The 19,147-nt window shown below is 42.2% G+C and overlaps 3 protein-coding genes across 3 annotated transcripts; 1 reads left to right on the forward strand and 2 right to left on the reverse strand.

Moving 5' to 3' along the window:
* Nucleotides 1-3,270: 3,270 nt before the first annotated feature.
* Nucleotides 3,271-17,485, forward strand: LOC6583479. The gene is made up of 4 exons (XM_002009111.4): nucleotides 3,271-3,769; nucleotides 14,454-14,610; nucleotides 14,778-14,899; nucleotides 14,960-17,485. The coding sequence occupies exons 1-4, from the start codon at nucleotides 3,740-3,742 to the stop codon at nucleotides 16,019-16,021; spliced, it is 1,371 nt and encodes a 456-aa protein (XP_002009147.2). The 5' UTR covers nucleotides 3,271-3,739; the 3' UTR covers nucleotides 16,022-17,485.
* LOC6583478 (protein dpy-30 homolog) lies at nucleotides 3,628-4,242 on the reverse strand. The gene has a single exon (XM_002009110.3). It carries the CDS (start codon nucleotides 4,193-4,195, stop codon nucleotides 3,920-3,922), a length of 276 nt encoding a protein of 91 aa, XP_002009146.1. The 5' UTR covers nucleotides 4,196-4,242; the 3' UTR covers nucleotides 3,628-3,919.
* On the reverse strand, nucleotides 16,656-18,568 carry LOC6583480 (UDP-glucosyltransferase 2). The gene is made up of 5 exons (XM_002009112.4): nucleotides 18,449-18,568; nucleotides 17,856-18,386; nucleotides 17,357-17,796; nucleotides 17,193-17,305; nucleotides 16,656-17,135 (listed from the first exon to the last, which is right to left on the reverse strand). The coding sequence occupies exons 1-5, from the start codon at nucleotides 18,565-18,567 to the stop codon at nucleotides 16,749-16,751; spliced, it is 1,590 nt and encodes a 529-aa protein (XP_002009148.2). The 5' UTR covers nucleotide 18,568; the 3' UTR covers nucleotides 16,656-16,748.
* Nucleotides 18,569-19,147: the final 579 nt, after the last annotated feature.

Here is a 19,147-nt window from a genome sequence, read left to right on the forward strand (position 1 = left end):
TCATTTACAATGAACAATTTGGCCGCTGGCGACTTACAGTGCGCGCCATAAGTGCACGCACATGGATTATACAATCTGCAAATACGATAACATTTATAATACTTCATAGTTGCGCAGTTGTTGTTGTTGTTGTAGTTGTAGTTGCTTGGTATTAATTTTGCTAATCGCGTTTCGATCAATTTCATTTCAATTGTCAAACGCACAACAATGTTATGTGTGAGTGTGTGGGGACGGGGGCGGGGGCGGTGGCAATAGATGGGGTTGAGGGGGCGTTACCAGCTGAGTGACACTTTTGGACAGCCATGTCGCATGCGTCATGTTCAATATTTAAATTCTGTTTAGCTTGTAACGCATAAACAATCCAAGCAGTCGAGTCTGTTCCGTGTTGCCTTTTATTTCGGTTGCTCATACGCACAGTGGGTCGCGCCTCTGTGCGCCGCATACTAATTGCCGCGACTCATAGTTTGTTTATTGAAGCGCGTTGCAAATTTATATCGGGCCGCGCACAGCCTTAGATTTATGAAATGTTTAGTTTTTCGTGTGATTTAGTGCGAGGAAAATGATATCATGGCGAGTTTGGTAGGCTGTGACGTCACACAGCAGCGCCCACAGACATTGCAAGCGTTAAATGGGCGCAGCTAGCTACGAATTGAAGTGCTTGTTGCTGCTCTTGTTGTTGTTTTTGCAGATTGGTGGCGGCTCAAGCGCCAGCCGGCGGCAACAAGTTGAATCGATCGACAGCCTTGAAATGCGTCGCTCCAATAGACAGCGGCTTCGCCTGTCACTCACCCACGCACCACAACAACAACAATAGCAACAACAACTATCATAATAACAATAACAATTCCAGCAACAATCAGCAAACTGGCGCCAAAATCGACTACGCTCAATTTGCGAACTCCACTTTGGAGCTTAAGACCTCAAGTTGTTATATGATCCAAGATCTTTGGCAGAGAAGCGATTACAACGATTTTGATATTTTCTTAATTAAATTAAGTCACAAGGCAATGCCTGATTGTTGTGGGCATATACATAAATATATATGTGTATACATAGATGCAAATATTATATGTGACGAAATTTATGACACTGAGTGGGTTCGTTATTCCTTTATGGCTCATTTGTATCATAAACATCATATAAGTATAATGTATATGAAGAAACAAACATCGCTGACTCGAATGTGATTTGTTTATTGATTGATTTTATATTAATTACTTTTATATATATTTTATATCCTATTTTTATACCCTGAACCCATTTTCAATGGGAAATCAGGGTATAATGGTTTTGTTGAAATGTATGTAACAGGGAGAAGGAGGCGTGGCAGACCCCACAAAGTATATATATTCTTGATCAGGGTGACGAGCTGAGTTGATTTGGCCCTGTCCGTCTGTCTGTCCGTCTGTCCGTCTGTCCGTCTGTCCGTCTGTCCGTATGTATGAACGCGTCGATTTCAGAAGATATAAGAGCTAGAGACTTCAAATTTTTTTTAAAATGTCCGTAATTACAGCGCGCATATCAAGTTTATCATTAAAAATCGATAACTCATCTCGATCTTTTTTATCGATAAAAAACCTTATCGAAACCCAGTTATAAAATTATATCTTCTACACCTTTATTGCTAGAGTCTCCAAATTTTTAATGTATGCTTATATGCAATTTATACAATTTCGATTTTTGTTAAAATTTACCCCCCACCTCTAAATTCACCCCCTCACCCTCACTTTTGTAATAAGCGTATTTCAAATACTAGAGACTTGTGCTTTGGCAATTACATGCATATTCATGTTATAATTATAATCTGAAAGTTTCATGAAGATCGTACGTCCATAAAAAAAGTTATTAAACAATTAAGTTCTCATAGTAAGCGCACACTGCAGCCCATGCGTGTTTATGCGTAGTTGCTTGTGTGTGTATGTGTTTGTGTATGTGTGTGTGTATGTCTGTGTATGCGTTTGTGTATTTATGCGTGTGTGTGTGTATGTGTGTCTGTATGCGTGTGTATGCCTGTGTGTGCGTACGTGCGTGTGTGTGTGTGTGTGTGTGCGTGTTTCTTATGTAAACTGAAAGTCGCGAAAAATTATTGAAATATCTATTGCTCCAAGGGTTCAGGGGATCTCGTAGTCGAGCAGTCTCGACTAGAGCTTTCTTACTTGTTCATTAATATTATAGCTATGCTTGCAAACTAAACAAAAAAATTAATAAAAAAAAAAAAAAAAGTTAAATATGGGATTTTTCCCATATTTTAATACAAATAAAAATATAATTTTAAATAATATTTTGTAATAAATATTAAATATTTATTATACTACTTATATTTTTAATTAGATATGTACATCATATTCATATTTTAATCATATTTTAAATTTAAATCAGATTTTGTCTCAATACTAAACTTAAACCACATATATAATTTGTAATGTATTTGCTTAAATATACATCTATTAATATACATATATCACATTTTTGCCATAATACTGGCAATCAAAAATATGAATGCAAATATAATTACACATGAGTATAATTACTGATTGACGGAATGATCATTGCCACATGTGATATAATAGCTAGCTGTTAAGAAACTAGTATGCTTGTCAGTCTAGAGAGTAAGTACAAGTACGTTAGCTTCGCCGTCGGGTTTTGTCGGAAAACGTAAGCTGAAATGCAGCTAAGCGATTTCGAAAATTTAAATATCAAGGCAAACATCAAGCCGAAGAAATAACCCTTTCTAAAATATGAAGCACACGATGTCTCAAGTATCGCACTTCAGATTATAGCATCAATCGATAATGGCATAAATTATAGCAACAGCAGGCGAACTGAATTTTGAACTTTAGAATGCGGCAAACATTTGCAATTAGTTTTAATTATATCAGTTCTATATATAGTACATTCGGATATATGTATGTATATACATACATATTGTCAGCCTAGGCACAATCGATTTGGCGCGTGACTGTTGCGGGTGGTCAAAATGAAATCGGCTTATGGTGCCCGAAAGTGCTCCAAGAGTGCCCATAAAGTAGATTACTTCTAACAGCCATGACAACCAACGGCTTTGCAGCGCGACGCCCCAGACGAGAGTCAACCTCTGCGTCTAGGCGGCCAGTCAGTTGCTGCCCCGTTCCCATAGGCAAGAGCCTATGCTTCGTGGCAGTCGAGCCGATGCCAGCCGATGCCGGCCGACAGCAGCCGAACTGCGAAACGAAGCGCCGAACCGTTGGGCCGTTTGAATTTGAAGTTTTTTAAACCGTCAACTAAAAGCACTGCGATTTTAGTGGCACTCGAGCCAGCTGAGCAAACGGACGTGCGATAGAGAGAGATCGGTCGAACGATAATAATCATCAGTCATCATTCAGTTAACAGCCACGAACATCGGAAGTGCAGGCGGGAGCATCAGCAGTCGGCGGAACTAATTAAACTCGCTAAATAAAAAAAGAGCATAAAAACGATTTGTCTATTAACGGCGCATCTTTTGGCGCAATTTTCCGTTCGACTTCAACGCGCTCGGGCGTGATGTCGCTGGCAGCAACTGCAACAGCAACAGCAGCAACAGTTGCCAAATATTGTGTATACGCACTGCAAGCCGGCCCAAAGTAAATGAAAAGTCCGGCAAAAACAAAATTCTCGTGGGGCAGCATCTGTGTTAGACCCACCTGCCTGCAATTATTAATATTCAACTAAAGTGCGCGAGATTACATTATAACGAGTGTGCAACAAGTAACAGCAGTAAATCATGTATCTGGAGAGTGTGCAACTGTTCACGGTGAGTAGGGTAAAGGAAGTGCTCTGCCGTATACGTGTGTGTAGTAGAGTAAACATCCTTGGTATAAAATCAGCGAATAGCAGCGATTGTCAGCAACGAAATCAAAGAAATTAAACGTAACTTGAGTGCAAGTCAATAAACGAAACGAATTCACATGGCATCCGTATTGAGCTCGTCGCAACGGTTCTTGTTCTTCAGCAAATACGTTGCCAAGTAGCTAACGGGATCTGTGGGTCGATCGCGGGCCAGGGCCTGCAATCCGTGTAGCAGAATGGGCGCCACCGTCTGATCCAGATACTGGCGCACCGTCAGTGAGTTCACATCCGGGCGGGGCTTCCGGCAAATGGGCAACGGGTTCTGCATGTCCGTAATAGCTGCGTTCGGCACATCCTTGAACGAGGACTTGGCGGTCATGTCTTCCGACATGATGGCCGCTTTTCAGTCCTTACCTCTAAAATGAATAAATATTTTTTATTATTTATTTTTTTACTGATGTGAATCAAATTCTCTCACCACAAAAAGAAAAAAAAAAAGGAAATAAATGTTAAATTTAAACGTGTAATACTTTTGAAAATATTTATTTTGTTTTAAGTGTCGATTTGAGATGTGTTCACTTTAAGGTTTTCTAAACGAATGCCTGACAATTTCATTTAGCTTGTGGGTCATGAATTTTCATGGCCATCTATGGTAATTTCGTTTTTAAATTTTCAATAAATATTGACGTAAAACGAAAATCATCTATGAGCTTAGTCATTTTTTAAAGCATCGTTCTGTTTTTCTTCTCGAGTCGGCAGAAGCCATTTTGGGCACTTAAAATGCTAATTTTATGACACTTTCAAATGGTTCCCACAACTTTATTTTCTAGTTAAGCTGTAGCACTAAATCTATCAACAGCAACGCTTCGGCTACAGCACAGCAAAAATTTCAAAGTCGTTTGTTTTCAGCCGCACTTAGAGACAAGATTTAAGAGAAACGTTGCACTTACGTTGATTTATTAATTCATTTGCTTTTATCTCGATTATTGTGAAATTCAGAATTGCCAACATAAACGAGCAATTGTCATTGCGATTGTTTCTGTGCTTGCCTAATTAAGCAATTACAAAAGGAAACAAGTTAAGATCATAAGCGATTCACCGAATGAGTTGGGCAACACACCTGACACCCAGGCAGAGGTATTAGGTGCTGCCTTAGCATGAAACAAGCATTAAATCTTGTTAGATCAATGCCAAGTCACCAGTGTGGAATACGTTTAGAAGCTGTGTAAAACAGATGCCAATATATTGCAATCAAAGGCTTAAGTGCTACTTGTTTTCGTTTCATTGGCTGCTGCCGTTGCTTGAATAATTTACGCATATTAAACGTACTACTCATGTGGAAGATATGCAAAGGTACGAAATAAAATAAAAATAAAACAACACAAACGATTAACATATATATTTTTTTATTTCTGTTTTTTTTTTTTTTTTTTTTTGCCATAAACAAACCTGTAGTTTTTGACCCATATTAGAGTTGCCTGGTTGAATTTGAATATAAAAAGAATTGAGTGGATAGGCAAAACGCTATTTCTTAACAGTTAGCAGTGGGCATCGTAATTTAATCAATCTTCAAAAATTCAAAAAACATCATGAAAATTTCAACAAAAATCGTGTAGTACGATTTCCTTACGATGAGACAGCAACCGCTTCGGGCTTCCCCCGATATTGATCTCGGCGCTGAACTAGCGTGGAATATGCACAAACAGCGCAGAGTAGAGACGGAGAGTGGAAAAGCGAAATAATAATAATATGAAAAGCAGCGTAGCAAAGGTCACTGGCATCGTCTAGCCGAAAAGATAACGAAGATACGAAGGTGATAATGATGATGCTGCTGCTAATGAGTACGTGCTGATGCGTGGAATACGCCGTGTCTTACGATGAATGGATTGCATGTGTGTATTTGAGATGTGATCTCTGGTGGGCAGAGAGCCGCAGCACGTGGGCAGGGCAAACCTTTCCCTTGAAAGGCAACAAATCAAACAAATTGCAGCCGCAATTGCGCAAATTGGCAGCGCGCTCAAGACAAGTCCAAGACTGGTCCAAGATAAGCACTAAAAATGCAAATGAGCAGCTGTAAAAGCAAAAGCAAAGCGAGGTAAAAAAAAAAATATATATTTGTTAATATGTATTTGAAATGGGGCAGCAAAATTAGCGCAACTGAATTAATTAACAACTGTAGCATTTGTTTGTGTCTGCGGATTACTTGCCTGACCTTGACATACAGAGAAAGGGAGTGAGACCGAGAGAGAGAGAGAGAGAGAGATACAGAGAGAGAATGGGAGATAAGCTATCAGATTGAGTGACAGCAAAAAAATGAAAAGATTTGCGGTTTCAGTCGAGCAATTATGTAAACTCTCCACAAAAGTCTGACCTCATGTGTGCCAGACTATTTTTAATTCGCTCATTTCTCATTTCTGATTTCTGCATTTCACAATTACATATTATTAAATATCATTTCAAATGTAACGTGCCGCTGAGCCAGCTCGAGGCACCCAAATCAATGAAATTTGGCTTGGCATTTTGTTTTGCATTTTACGCATAAATTATTTATCCATAAATTTTTGAACGCCCCATAATGAAGCTTGATTAAAATCGCATTTCGTGAATAGTCAAAAATAAAGCCCACCGAAATAACAGCAACTTTATTTATTTTTTTCCCTTCTTTGTTTTTTTCTTAACAATGATGCTGCAATTTTTTGTTTTATTGGCTGACCCAATTGCCCAAAGTGCGGCTAGGGCAAAAGGCGCAAAGAAATGTTTACGGAATGCCTAAAAGAAGAGGGAAAATTTATTGAATTCTTATTAGTTGGTTCACACGCCCCGTTTTAACTGGAATTTCTCACTTAACTCAATTAGCTGCACAATATTTGTAGCCAATTCGCAAATTTTAATGGTGCTTCAAACAAATTAGCCACAGCTGCTGTTTAAATTTTTATGACCATGTTCAAGTGCATGAATTACGGGTCAGGCAGTGAGTCCGTTTGAGTAATGTGGGAAGATGACGCGCCTGGGAGTCGACATTTTTGGGTAGTTTGTGGAGCAATACAATTATTTTTCGGTTACCTGAATCATCTGAGATCAACTCTATGTGAGAAGAAGACATTAATATAAACTACAATAGTATATAAATTCAGTAATACACTATATTGTTAAATAAAAAGAGCTGGACTATCATTACCACATTCTCATTGTGAGGCCTGTGATATTTATAATTAACTAATTGTAATCACATTCATTTTAATTAGCATCAACCTTTTGTATTTGCTTTAATTATTGTTTATGGTATCTTAACAATACGAGTTCCAAAATTCATTAAAAATATTATTATGAGCATCATCATCAATATTATTATTGATAACAGTATCAAATAATTTCGATCCATATATATTAAAAGTTAATTTAAATTTTAACAGTTCATAAAATTATTCCGATCGTATTCATTATACAAATTAGCTTCATTTAACATCCTTATTATCATCAATACTGTCATAATCATTGACAAGATCACAGAAATCTTACACATTATGATCGTATAAACACTTCATCAGCATTCAGTACCACATACATATGCATAAGTCAACATCATTATCATCTTATTATCACTATCATTTTTTTATCTTTAAAAATGATTAATATTATTTAAGAATTATTATATATGCAGGTCAGCAGGTCATCTGCCGCAGGCTAATCCCATACAGTATCTCTAGAGTGAACTTTAGGTCAATTCTTGAGTACTAAAAATATAAATTCGAATAGTAGGCGGACATTTATAAGTTGTTACCTCAACCATAGATATGTGTATAAATGTGTGTGTGTGTTGATATAAAATTTTCTGTATTATGTATTTCCACACAAGAGGCATACTCGGCTGACTTGTTTAGAATGAGTTTCGAGTATGAAAAGGCAATCAACGTCTAATAAATGGATAATTTACCTGTTTACATGAAAACCATATTCTGTTCTCATTTAGCACTTGAGTAGGTGTCAAATGCTTTGAGCAACTGAGGCAAGTGAGAATTCGCCAGCTGAATGAAACAGACGACTCAATACTCTAAATGAATAGTACATACATTTGCTATATCAACTATGAAATTCACATGAAGAATTTTTGGATATACTAACCTGAGCATGTTGCATACCTTTTCATAACTTAATGCTTAGAGGTAGTCTGTCATGTTTGCTCATTAGGTTTATTATAGTTTGTGTACCTTGCCTACATAGAGTACAATATGATATGTATATATGCACTTTGTACTTTGATTTCAGATTCTGTACATTTTTCCGCTGACATAATAATTTTCCATTAGTATGCCTGCGACTGCGACTGCGACTGCGGCTCACGCCTTGTCGCACTTCTGTCTCAAATATTTCAGCGAGAACAACTGACAGCCGCAACTGGAAGTTGTTAGAGTGCAAACAAGACAACCACGCGATACTGTGTCCCTGTGCCCACACACGGTGTCACGGCAGCACCATAGTGGCACCATAGTACCACGGTACGACAGTGTCGCCAGATAGCGCGTTAGCTTTTGTTGGCTTGGTTTATCAAAGACTTATAGCCAAGGTGTAGCCCACGCATCCACGAATGAGTCTCTCCACACAATGGAAATGATCAAGCTGAGCTGAGTCGTTAAAACTATGCCAAAGTCACGCTGTCGTTGGCCCTTAGGAAAGTCAAATGAGCAGCCTGCATTATCACACACACACAAACACACACACACACGCACATGCTGCATTTGGTTGGCGAATAGTTTGGCGTTTTGATCAGTGACTTTGGTATTTGACGCAGCGGCATTTTGCATAAAATGCAACATTGCTGACACAGTTCACGGCTCGGCGCCCAGCCCAAAGCAACAGCAACTGCGACAGCAACAGCAACAGCAGCTTGTAAACGCTGCCAAAATGCTTTTCCCACATGGTCTTATCTGTGAGATACTCATACGTGCATGCATACGAAGTTCATTTACACGCAGCTCATACACCAAGTGGCCCACGCCCCCACCGCCGTCGCCGCCGCCCTGAGCTGGCCAATTACTTTGATTAATTTGGCTGCCTCTTTGTGTGTGTGTGTGTGTGTGTGTGTGTGTGTGTGTGTGTATGTGTTTTGTGGGCAAAAGCAAAAGCCTAAATAAGTGAAGAAAATAGAAATAAAACACGATGTACATTGACGCCACTAAGTAACCCACAGCAATTATGAAATACGTTTTAGCATTTTAGCCAGGCACCAAAAGAAGCATCCAACTTGGGCAAACAATGCAAGTTGCATGCCCGCACGCCGCTGACAATGAAAAAAGCTTTATACAACACGAAATTAAAACACGATCGCACATCGAACATGGCCAAAAACAACAACAACAACAACAACAGCAACTACAACAACGGCAACTCTGGCTATGCCAAGTTGCATTGGGCCATGTCGAAGCTGAGCTGAATATATTTTTAGCCGCTGTTGTTGTTGTTGTTGTTTTTGTTGCTGCCTTCCTTCGTGCAACTTTCACTCTCTTGTGGGGCCGAATGTCACGAGCGCGTTTAGGTTTCTTTGGCCACAAAACGCTTGGACTTGGACTGTAACCCAGTTGGAACAGTAGCGAATTGGAGCAGCCAAGTGCAGCGCCCAAAATGCGGAAACTTTGCAAAATGCAAATACTCGAATTGCCAGCCGAAAGCGCCAAGGCGATAAAGCACTGATGCGTAGCAGTTGAACAGAATCGGCACACATTAAACGAAAGACTTAGGACACGAACTTGTCAAGCCAAGGCGCGCAAGCCAGTGGTGCGTGCCAGTGTCACTATTGACAGCTTTTGCTACACATTCGGTGAGCGTTGTCTGTGATTTAAGGCGTATATTGTCGACTCGGTTTTCCTTCGCTAATCAGTCAATGCCACATTTTCTTGGCCTTCAAACTACACACATATGGTGTATACGCACTTCTGATGAGTCAGTGTGGCGCTGAGCAATTTTTATGCCTTTTGGGTGCCTGCTAAGACTCGACTTCATAGCTGGCTGCCTAATTACAAGCGGCCTTCATGCAATTCGCAGCTGACAGCCGGCAGACAGCGGGTTGGAGGCAGCTCAGCTTATGCTGGGCACCCCAAGATTACATAACATTTCACGGCTCGAAACATTTTGGGTGCGCCACCTACAATTCTATCCGCATTATGCAATCCCATTAAACGGCCACTTCACAATATTCATAATCTAAACGAAAAGCAACGCCATTAAGCGTACAAAAACAATAAATACAACAGCAACAACAACAACACACCACAAAAAGTGAAAAGTTTCGGAAGCGCGTGAAAAACTTAACCGCCTACGTGAGCTGCCCAATTGATTCTTTTGAGTGACGCAGCTGACCTTGTCGCCGTGACGAAAACGCATAAAAGTCATAATATTGTTTATGGCTTATTATTTATGATGCATGTACATTTGTTTAACAGCCGACTGGCAGCCCTGCATGCCAATTGCATAATTACTGTGCGATACAAAAAGTGCCATATTCTATTCTGTTGTTGCGTGACTGACACGCGCAGCGAGGCTGCACTGTGGGTGGATGCGAGCGTTCGCATTCAGAGTGGAACAATCGCATTTCACTCATCATATCATCATCATACTGTATATTTACCCAGCATTAGACGTAAGCGCCATTTCACACCTCATGCATGCCTCAAGTATTACGCATTTGGCAAGCTCCACAAAAATGGCACAAATATGATGCAATGCCATAGCTAGAGCCAGCGCCAGAGCCAACGACAGCGACAAATGCAAGTTAAACTGTCTGAATGCAGTTTTGTTCGCAATTTGTTAAATGATCTATGGCAGTCGCGCAGTAACAAACAACTACAGCGAACACAACTCTCAAAGAAAATTGTCACTTATGGCATGACGAAATTCGTATGCCCTTACATGAGTTTATATTCAACTTGTGGACTCAAACTAACTGCGAATAGATAGAGACTTGTGCTTTATACTGGTATTATTTTGCCATATTATTCGAAAAGTTTGAATGTACAGCTGAATGGCAAACACTTCTAAAAAGCTGCTAAGACCTTTGTCAATAAATAAGGCAACATCTCCACAGACTCAATTGTCTGCTAGGCACTTACACGCGATTTTTTCCATAGAGTATTTGTGCATTGGCAAGAGCACGCCGCAGCTGAGCGCGTCGGATGTGATTTTATTTATAGAAATTAGCAAATGTGTAGCTGAGTAGCAACAGCTGCCAGATGCAAATGTCGAACACTGGGTTGCCCCGAATGCAGCAGCTACTGCGATGCAGGTCAGTTTTGAATAGCACTGACAAGACGGGCGGACGCTGGCTCAGAAGCGCGTGGTTTGCATTGCCTGTTTTGAAAACATGTGCCAACAAATCAAACACCAACACACAGTGCCAGCATTTAATTCTTCTTCTTCTTCTTCTTTGCTATTTGACTTGCCAAATCATATTTTCAATTGAAGTTCTAGCAAATTGTTGTTAATGCCTCGAGAAACAAACAGGAAATGGCAGCACCAAAAGCGTTGACCAAAAAAGGCAATCAATTTTTTTGCAGCTACCAAAAGTCAATCAACTAACGAAATTTAATACAATTTTATAGCGGCTGTTGTTGTCGCTGTTGTTGTTGTTGTTGGTGGTGCTGCTCCCACAGTAATTTGAACTATGCTCGAAATTTGACGGCGGTCTGTCAGTAGCTCACATACTCAGAGACCCTCTGCTGTGTGTGTGGGTGTGGGTGTCTCGTCGAAATGTGTAATTCAATAGGCGAGCAGAGTCCCTGACTCAGTCGTCGTGTCTATGGCGCACATTCTCGGAATCGATTGTGCCCAATGAAATGTTTCATTAATCGCCGCATATTAATATAGAATTTCATGTTCGTCGTGTTGCTGTTCGGGGCATTGTTTTTGTGGAATTTGAGCAATTAAAAAATTATTATTTGCTTCATCGGCTCGCCGAAATGTTTGATGCCAGTCGAAAGCAATTGCAAGTGAGAGCAATCCCTCAAATCCCACAAGTTTCTAGATAAACATATGGTTGTTTTAATCAGTGTGTGACTAAGCAGCGGATAAACCAACTGATTCCCATACGCCTACAAACCCACAAAGCCCACAAAAACCACAAAACCCACAAAATAAAAGACCGACAACAACAACGATAGCAACTGTAGTTTTGCATGTTATGCTACAGGTTTGTGTCTTAAGTCTTTTGTTTTCTCTTCAATTTTTGTTTTGTTTTTGTTATTTTGCATGCGCTACACTTACCCGTTTGCTTGGCTTTGATTCCAGTGTTTTGGCATATTTCAAGACGGAAGCGGCAACAAATTGTGATTAACATGATTATACATATGTTTATCAGTCGATTCCAGCCGACTGTGTGGGTTGGCTACATGCACAAATAAGCATATAGATGAGATGTGTGTGTGTGTGTTTCTGGCCATATGTAGCGAAAGGTTAACACGCCGCTTAGCCCAATATGAAAGGCTCGCCGTCATCGCGATGGGTGTGCTTCATTCATTAGAGCAGGGCAAGGCAACACCCGAGGGCCGCGGGCACTCGGACTCAAAGAGATTGTTGATCAGATCTCTGTGACTCTCGCCAATTGCAGCTTTGAGAATTTTTGGGGTCATGCAGACAATTGGGCGAATGCTGCGTAAGTTATGCCAAAAGAAAAAAATAATAATAATAATAATAAAAAAGCAAAACAAAAATTGTTGCGCAACAGTTAACGGGCTTTGTTACCATTTCGACCAGCAGCCATAACAATAACGTAAACAAAAAGCGGCACTTAAATCTCGCGCCAAGAAAAACGTGATTTTCCACTTTTGATTTTTCGGTTGTTGTTTTTGTTTTTCTTTTTTCTTTTTCCCATTTTAAGGCGCGCTCGCGCCCAAAAGGAGTCGCTTGACTCTTGTGATTCTCACGTAACCAGCGCCAGCATCAGGCGGCAAGCAGCCGGCAACAACCATAACAACATAAACACATGCTGCCAGGCTGTGGCTGGAGCCAACTCCAACGCCAACCGGTTGAGTAACTGCGCCGCCAATTTGGACTAAATTTCTTCCAGATCTTTGCTCTCGCAGTTTGCAGAAGTGGTTGGTCTGTGGCTGCTGCCACTTTTACTCTCGTTGTTGCCACAATCACACACACACACACACACACACACATACACACAGTCACAGCCGCAGCCACAGCGACTCCACCGACTTTAGCCCCATAACGGAAATGGCCATAATAATTTTTGCACAATTTATTACGTTGCGTTAGCAAATGAAATAAATTTCTAGCTGTGTAAATCGCCGTTGATTGACTATGACGCTTATGCGCAAATACTTAAATTGATTGTAATTGTATGGGAATGGGGACTTTTGTTTTCGATCTTTAGAAAGTGGCCAAATATTTTGGAGGGAAGCACATACTCACATAAGTTTAATATCTCTCACTCGCCGTGGGACTAGCTGATGCAATTGCGATCATGATTGATGGCTGCGTTCGTATTGAGCTGTTAGTCATAAATCTAATTAATCAAAGCGCTGATTCAAGTGAATTAATTACAAATATTTACAAATTATGCCACAAAGCCAAAGCTATTATGAACAAAGTCCAATAATTAGTGGAAGAATGCGAAAACAAATATCAGCCTCGGTTCGAGTTCAGTTCAGTGATTCCAGATTTGAACTTTATTTTCGCTCTAAAGATTTATTCATATTTACAGCCTACAATACGAGTAAATACAAAGCAAAAACGAAGCCTGTCATAAGGCGACACATTGAAAATAAAACTGAATAATTTTTTTAGCCAATAATTAATTAAAGCAAAATAAATACAGCAACAAACGAATGCGAGCAGTGAACACGAATCGGGTAACAAGCTCAAAATTATAATAAAAATGTCAGCTACGAAATCATTAGCTTAATTGAAGCGCACAAACCACAATTCGCAGTGGCGGACGCCCACGTAGCCGCCGTGGCGACGCACCCGGTCGCTGCCCCCATCGCATCGAGTGGCAGTTGCGAGTGGTTTATGACTGCATGCTTAGGTAATTGAAGCGTTCGAGCTGTTTACGTGCGGGTGGCGGCGGCATTAGAATAATTGGCAAAAGAATCTCAATGAGCCAATCGCGCCAGCGTCAACCTTGTCCCTGAACTACAGCTCATTATTATTTCTGAGCCACATGGCGTATACGCAACGTGTGCGCTCCAACCGGTTCGCAGCGCGTCGCAGCAATTGCTAAGCAAACACTTTCACATGCCACATTTCCGTTCGCAACTTGTTGCTGCGCTGCACTGCGCTGCGTTGCATTGTGCAACCGCTGCGGTTGCATCTCATCATGTCACCTTGACTCTGAATTTGAAGTGCATCGATGACTGCACGTTTTCGGCCAAGTTAAGCAACGCCAACTGCCAACGGCCAACAGGCAACAGCTACCTGTCGGCACTTATCCAACATCTGTTGCAGTTGCCCATGTTTGGCCAGATCCACATGCATTTCTAGCTGCCATTAGCAGCGGATGTGCGGCTATTGCCATATGCCATACGCCATTAGTCAAAACACCGGCCTCAACTGGCAAATAACTAGTGCCAAGTAGCAAGTAGCAAGTAGCAGTGGCAAGTGGCATGAGGCATGTTACTGACCCCTTGTCGACAATTTTGTCATTGCAGCTGGCATTGGTAGCGCTGGCAGCCGCCTCGTGGGGCGACGCGAGTCAAAGTCAGTACCACATTCAAACGGATGAGGGACCTGAGAGATACTTCCGCTTTCAGACCGACAACGGGCAGTTCCGCAAGGAGAAACGGCTGCAGGACGGCACAGTCATCGGTAAGTCCACAATGAGAAACCGTTATTAACGACTAGCTGTTGCTTAGCTAAATCAATATTTGCTCAACAAAAATCCATTTAGATGAAGCACTTGAACTGTTTTTGGTTTAGTCACTAAAAATCACAGTGTAGACAGCAATTTGAGAATTCACAAATCTATTTTTCAGGCACAGAAGCCTGGATCGACGCTGCCGGTTTTTTGCGGCAGAAGGACTACATCGCGGACAAACAGGGATATCGCATACTGAAATCCAAGACTATTTTCGTGGGTCAAAACAGAGGCATTGAGGTAACTATTGAGTGGCATAGCAACAGCATTCAGCAGCTCATATATGTCCGTGCTTTGCAGGAGGCAATCAAGTCCACGAAAGCAGCGCCAGCTCAATCTGGCGTTCTGGTCGATGGGAATGTGGGCGGCAACAGCGTAGCCGGCGGCTATCGCAAACATGGCTATGGGTATAGCAGCACAACCACAACTACCACGCCCCCGCCAGCATTGTATAGCTCACCATACTTGGCCACTGCAAATCTGGACTCTGGCGTGGGCAAACTCAACTATCTGCCGCCCGAGCAGGCAGCCAAGATAGAGCCGCAAACGCAGCTAGGATTCGACCACTATCCGGACGAGCTGCCAAGAGCGCGCGATCATCTCTTGGGCGGCAATGTGCACATTCAGCCTAACGCGGAGCCCATCGATGAGATCAATGCGATCAACGTGTACGACGAGGAGGCGAATCATGGCTTTGCGCCGGGTCGCTTTGCAGCTGTGATTGCTTCAACGACGCCGCGTCCTGCCGTGTCCTCGCCGGCTTTCTTTGCGCCAGAGCTGTCCATGCTGCCGCCTCTGAGCGCTCACCGCAGGAGAGTGCGACCACGCCCAACAGCCGTTGACATTGTGTCGACGACTCCTGCGCCCATTGCGGCGCACGATCAGTTTGCTTATTCAACGCCCGCCCCCTTCGTTGTGCCGCCCTCCGTTGGCGATGCTGGCTATCATTACGCGCCTACAGCCACGCCCCCGCGCAGCTCGTATGGCTTATACACATCCAATTTACCGCTGGATGTGAATGCATTGGATTCGCCTTTGCTGCCACCGTTGCCGGATCGGGCGTACCGACGCCGACTGCGTCCGCTGCACAGCAACAATCTGGATGCCTCGGACTACGATGGGGTCAGCGTGACTCGCAATGGGTTCCGCTATGTGCTGCCCAAGCAGTACCACGAGGAGGCCCAGGTGGATGGCAAGCGGGCGGGCAGCTACGGCTATGTGGATCCGTTCGGCATACGCCGTGTCGTCTACTACAATGCAGCGCCCGGACGTGGCTTCGTGCACCGCAACAACAATCAGTATGTGGGTGCCAATGGAGCGCCGTACGACGATCCCGGCCCAGCGCAGCTGGTGAACGAGTGAATAGCAATTAATCGATAATCCGATAATCCACGAACTGTCCCCTGTATCCTCACTAAGCACCAAAACTAACCGAACAGCCTCAAGATTGGGAATGCGCTTCGTATGAGGGGTGTTCACTAAATGAAAGCATTTTTAGATACTGTAGGTAGTGAATACCTATCGCCTGCTAATCTGTATATAACCACGCTCTAACCCTGCGCCCAGACACTCGAACCCCTTAACAAACAAAACGAATATCTGTGTTAATTAATTTAATACTTATATATTTAACTTAATTTATGAATAATCCAATGTGCAATTCGCGCCTAGGTTTAGTTAGACTAAAGCTTCATTAGGGGCACTCGCTGTCGGTGCGGTAAGTGAAAATAGTTTCATGTATTAATCTTGCCATATTAACAACGCGTAAATAAACACAAAACAAACTAAACACTACTACACCCACAGACACACCCACACACACACAAACACACACGTATATAAGCGCACCTAGATTTAGAATCAGTGAGTAATTTCTTTGCTAATAGTTGTTCATTATGCAAGTCTCAGAACCAAAATTATGCAAATATATATATGTGCTTCTTATTTGTTTTTGTAATTCGAATTTTTTTTTTAGAAATAATGAGCACCCGTTGCCTAGAAATTATAGCAATAACAAACATTTCATGTATAATATTTAGTTTTACAAAAATGAATAAAATATTTCAAAATGCAAAAAAGGTTTGGTAACTCAATCGTGCTTGGGATGCCTCCTGCTGGGCCTTCGCGTCCTCCTGCTCCTCCTACATAGGCTCTGCAGCACATATATGAGCAACATGGGAATCAGTGCCAGAAATGCGATCACATCCAAGGAATGCGACTGGAAGTAGTTCAGCTCCTTGGCTGTCGAGTGCAAGTGGGCGGGGTCGGGATGGCGTAGCAGATACTCCACCCACCACACGGCCAGCTCCAAGGGTGGCACAGGATTGTCGCGCAAGCGTCGAGAGCGCAGCTTCATGGCCTGCGCGTATTTCTTGTTCTCGGCAACCTCTCGAATGGCTGAAACCAGCTGGACAGTGGTCATATTCAAGTAGTTGACCTGAACAGCGGCTCCGGCGGAAATTGTTTGAATGAGATTCTACGGAAGAATATATTGTTGCAGTCACTTTCCAAATACCTTTCGAAATGAACTTACCCGATACTGATCGAGGAACAAAGGAATCCCGACAATGGGCACACCGTGCCAGGTCGCTTCCTGGGTGCTTAGTCCACCACAGTGCGAGATGAACAACACCAAAGATTTATGAGCTGGAAACTATCATGATCAACATCTCAGCTCACTTGCCAGATCGAACTTACCCAAGACATCAGTTTGGGGCAGAAAATCCTTCACCAATACATTGTCTGGCATCTGCACATCCCTCAAATACTCCTTGTCGAATTTCCATAAGAAATTATAGTCGGGCAATTGCCTGAAGGCCTCCACAATTTTCAGCTTAGTCTCCCTGTCCACATTCTGCGGCAGCATATTGGTGCCCAACGAAAACAATATAGCTCCGCGCTTGCCTCTTCTCATAAACTCATCTAGTTCCTTGGGCAGGGGCTGCCCCGGCCTGCCCTGCATGCCACCCACCTCGACAACGTTAGGTGGCAAGGCCTCCACATAGTTGGTGGCGGGGTGGGAATTGACCAGTGAAACCTTTGTAAGCTTCGCCAAGTCCGAAAGGGACGGCATATCGGGCCCAAAAACGGGTCGCATTATTTCGTCCAGTTGGGGATTGTAGAACCACCGGCGATAGCTAATTAGGATCACTTGATAAATTACTTGAGTCGTCTATGAAATTGATTTTATGCTCACATTGTGTCCGCGGCAAATATAAGCGTATTATCCAAACGCTGAAAGAAGCTCATGCTCGCGTTATACAGAGTCGAGAAGTAGGGAACAAGTGCGGGAAAGTAGTGATTCGACATGAAGTCCAGGGTTATGGGCGCGTTGTGAAAGGCTGTTATGCCAATAATGGGCGGGTAGCGGAATCTGTGCGCGAAACCCAGCAGATAGGGTCCCAGCGTATAGTCGTTGATAATCACATCAAACTCAAAGTCCGGCGGATAGTTCAGCAGCTGCTGCAAGCCCTGCGATGCTGCTATGCTTTCGGCAGTTTTCAAGCCGTAATCATAATGAATCGGAATTGTCACATAATCGCCAATGCCAATAAGCGCGTTGATATCGAAATTGTCGGCGCCTCCCGCATCGTAAAAGTCGTAGGCACGCTCCAGGTGTATATAGCTGACATTGGCTGGGACCTTATCGTGAGGCCGTGGCAAGTCCACAGACAGTATGGTCAAATTGTGACCCCGCTCAGCCAGCTCATACAGCAATACGCTATTCCTGCAATCGAGAATCTTCCGTTAGTCTCCCGACCATGCTCCATAGCCGCACCCACCACTTGCCATATGTGATGACTGTGGGACGTCATGCCCATCAGCGCCAATATATTGGCACCCGTTGCCCAGCCAAGCAGCTGAATCACAACAACGACGCGAATGCCGAGACATTTGTCGGAATACATCTTGACAGCTACTGAGCCGCTGCTAAGCGAGTTTTCTGCTCTTATAGCGATACCCACTGAGAGCTGATAAGAAATAGTTTTATTTGTAAAAGCGAGTTCTCTCTTTGCTCATCACAATCTTAGCAAATCAACTTTGAATTACTTGTTTGTTTCATTGCATACATCTTTATATTATTGAACTTCTGAATCTGTTGAAAAATAAAAGATAACGTTGCAGTCGAGCACTACCGACTGTAGAATACTCATTCTCAGTAAAATCATTACCTGCTTAATTAATAATTACAAATATTTAATAGGTGAATATTGAATATAAATATACATATAATAGATGGATATATTTTTTTCTTATAAAAACTGCACGCAACAAAAAGTAGACTTTTCTGGAGAAACATCCATATAAAAATGCTCAAAATTACATATTTACAAATCAGTATATATGTATACCTTTAAACGATTATAACAGTGACACACGCTAAATATGAAGCAATGGAGTCCTGATTTTACGACCAAGTCAACTATCTAGCTGTTCAAGTAACAAGTTTTCTGACTTGCTGGAAAATACATTTTCCGATTTGCCACG

The sequence above is a fragment of the Drosophila mojavensis genome, unplaced genomic scaffold, assembly GCF_018153725.1.
Source record: "Drosophila mojavensis isolate 15081-1352.22 unplaced genomic scaffold, ASM1815372v1 contig_74, whole genome shotgun sequence".
In the NCBI taxonomy this organism is placed as follows: Eukaryota; Metazoa; Arthropoda; class Insecta; order Diptera; family Drosophilidae; genus Drosophila; species Drosophila mojavensis.

Bases quoted from the DNA above. Each gene is read 5' to 3' on its own strand.
- LOC6583479 (XM_002009111.4), top strand. From the start codon at position 3,740: ATGTATCTGGAGAGTGTGCAACTGTTCACG. The intron at 3,770-14,453 runs GTGAGTAGGGTA...TTGTCATTGCAG, and splicing joins AGAGTGTGCAACTGTTCACG to CTGGCATTGGTAGCGCTGGC. The intron at 14,611-14,777 runs GTAAGTCCACAA...TCTATTTTTCAG, and splicing joins GCAGGACGGCACAGTCATCG to GCACAGAAGCCTGGATCGAC.
- LOC6583478 (XM_002009110.3), bottom strand. From the start codon at position 4,195: ATGTCGGAAGACATGACCGCCAAGTCCTCGTTCAAGGATGTGCCGAAC.
- LOC6583480 (XM_002009112.4), bottom strand. From the start codon at position 18,567: ATGTATTCCGACAAATGTCTCGGCATTCGCGTCGTTGTTGTGATTCAG. The intron at 18,387-18,448 runs GCAAGTGGTGGG...TCTCGATTGCAG, and splicing joins TCCCACAGTCATCACATATG to GAATAGCGTATTGCTGTATG. The intron at 17,797-17,855 runs GTGAGCATAAAA...GATCCTAATTAG, and splicing joins ATATTTGCCGCGGACACAAT to CTATCGCCGGTGGTTCTACA.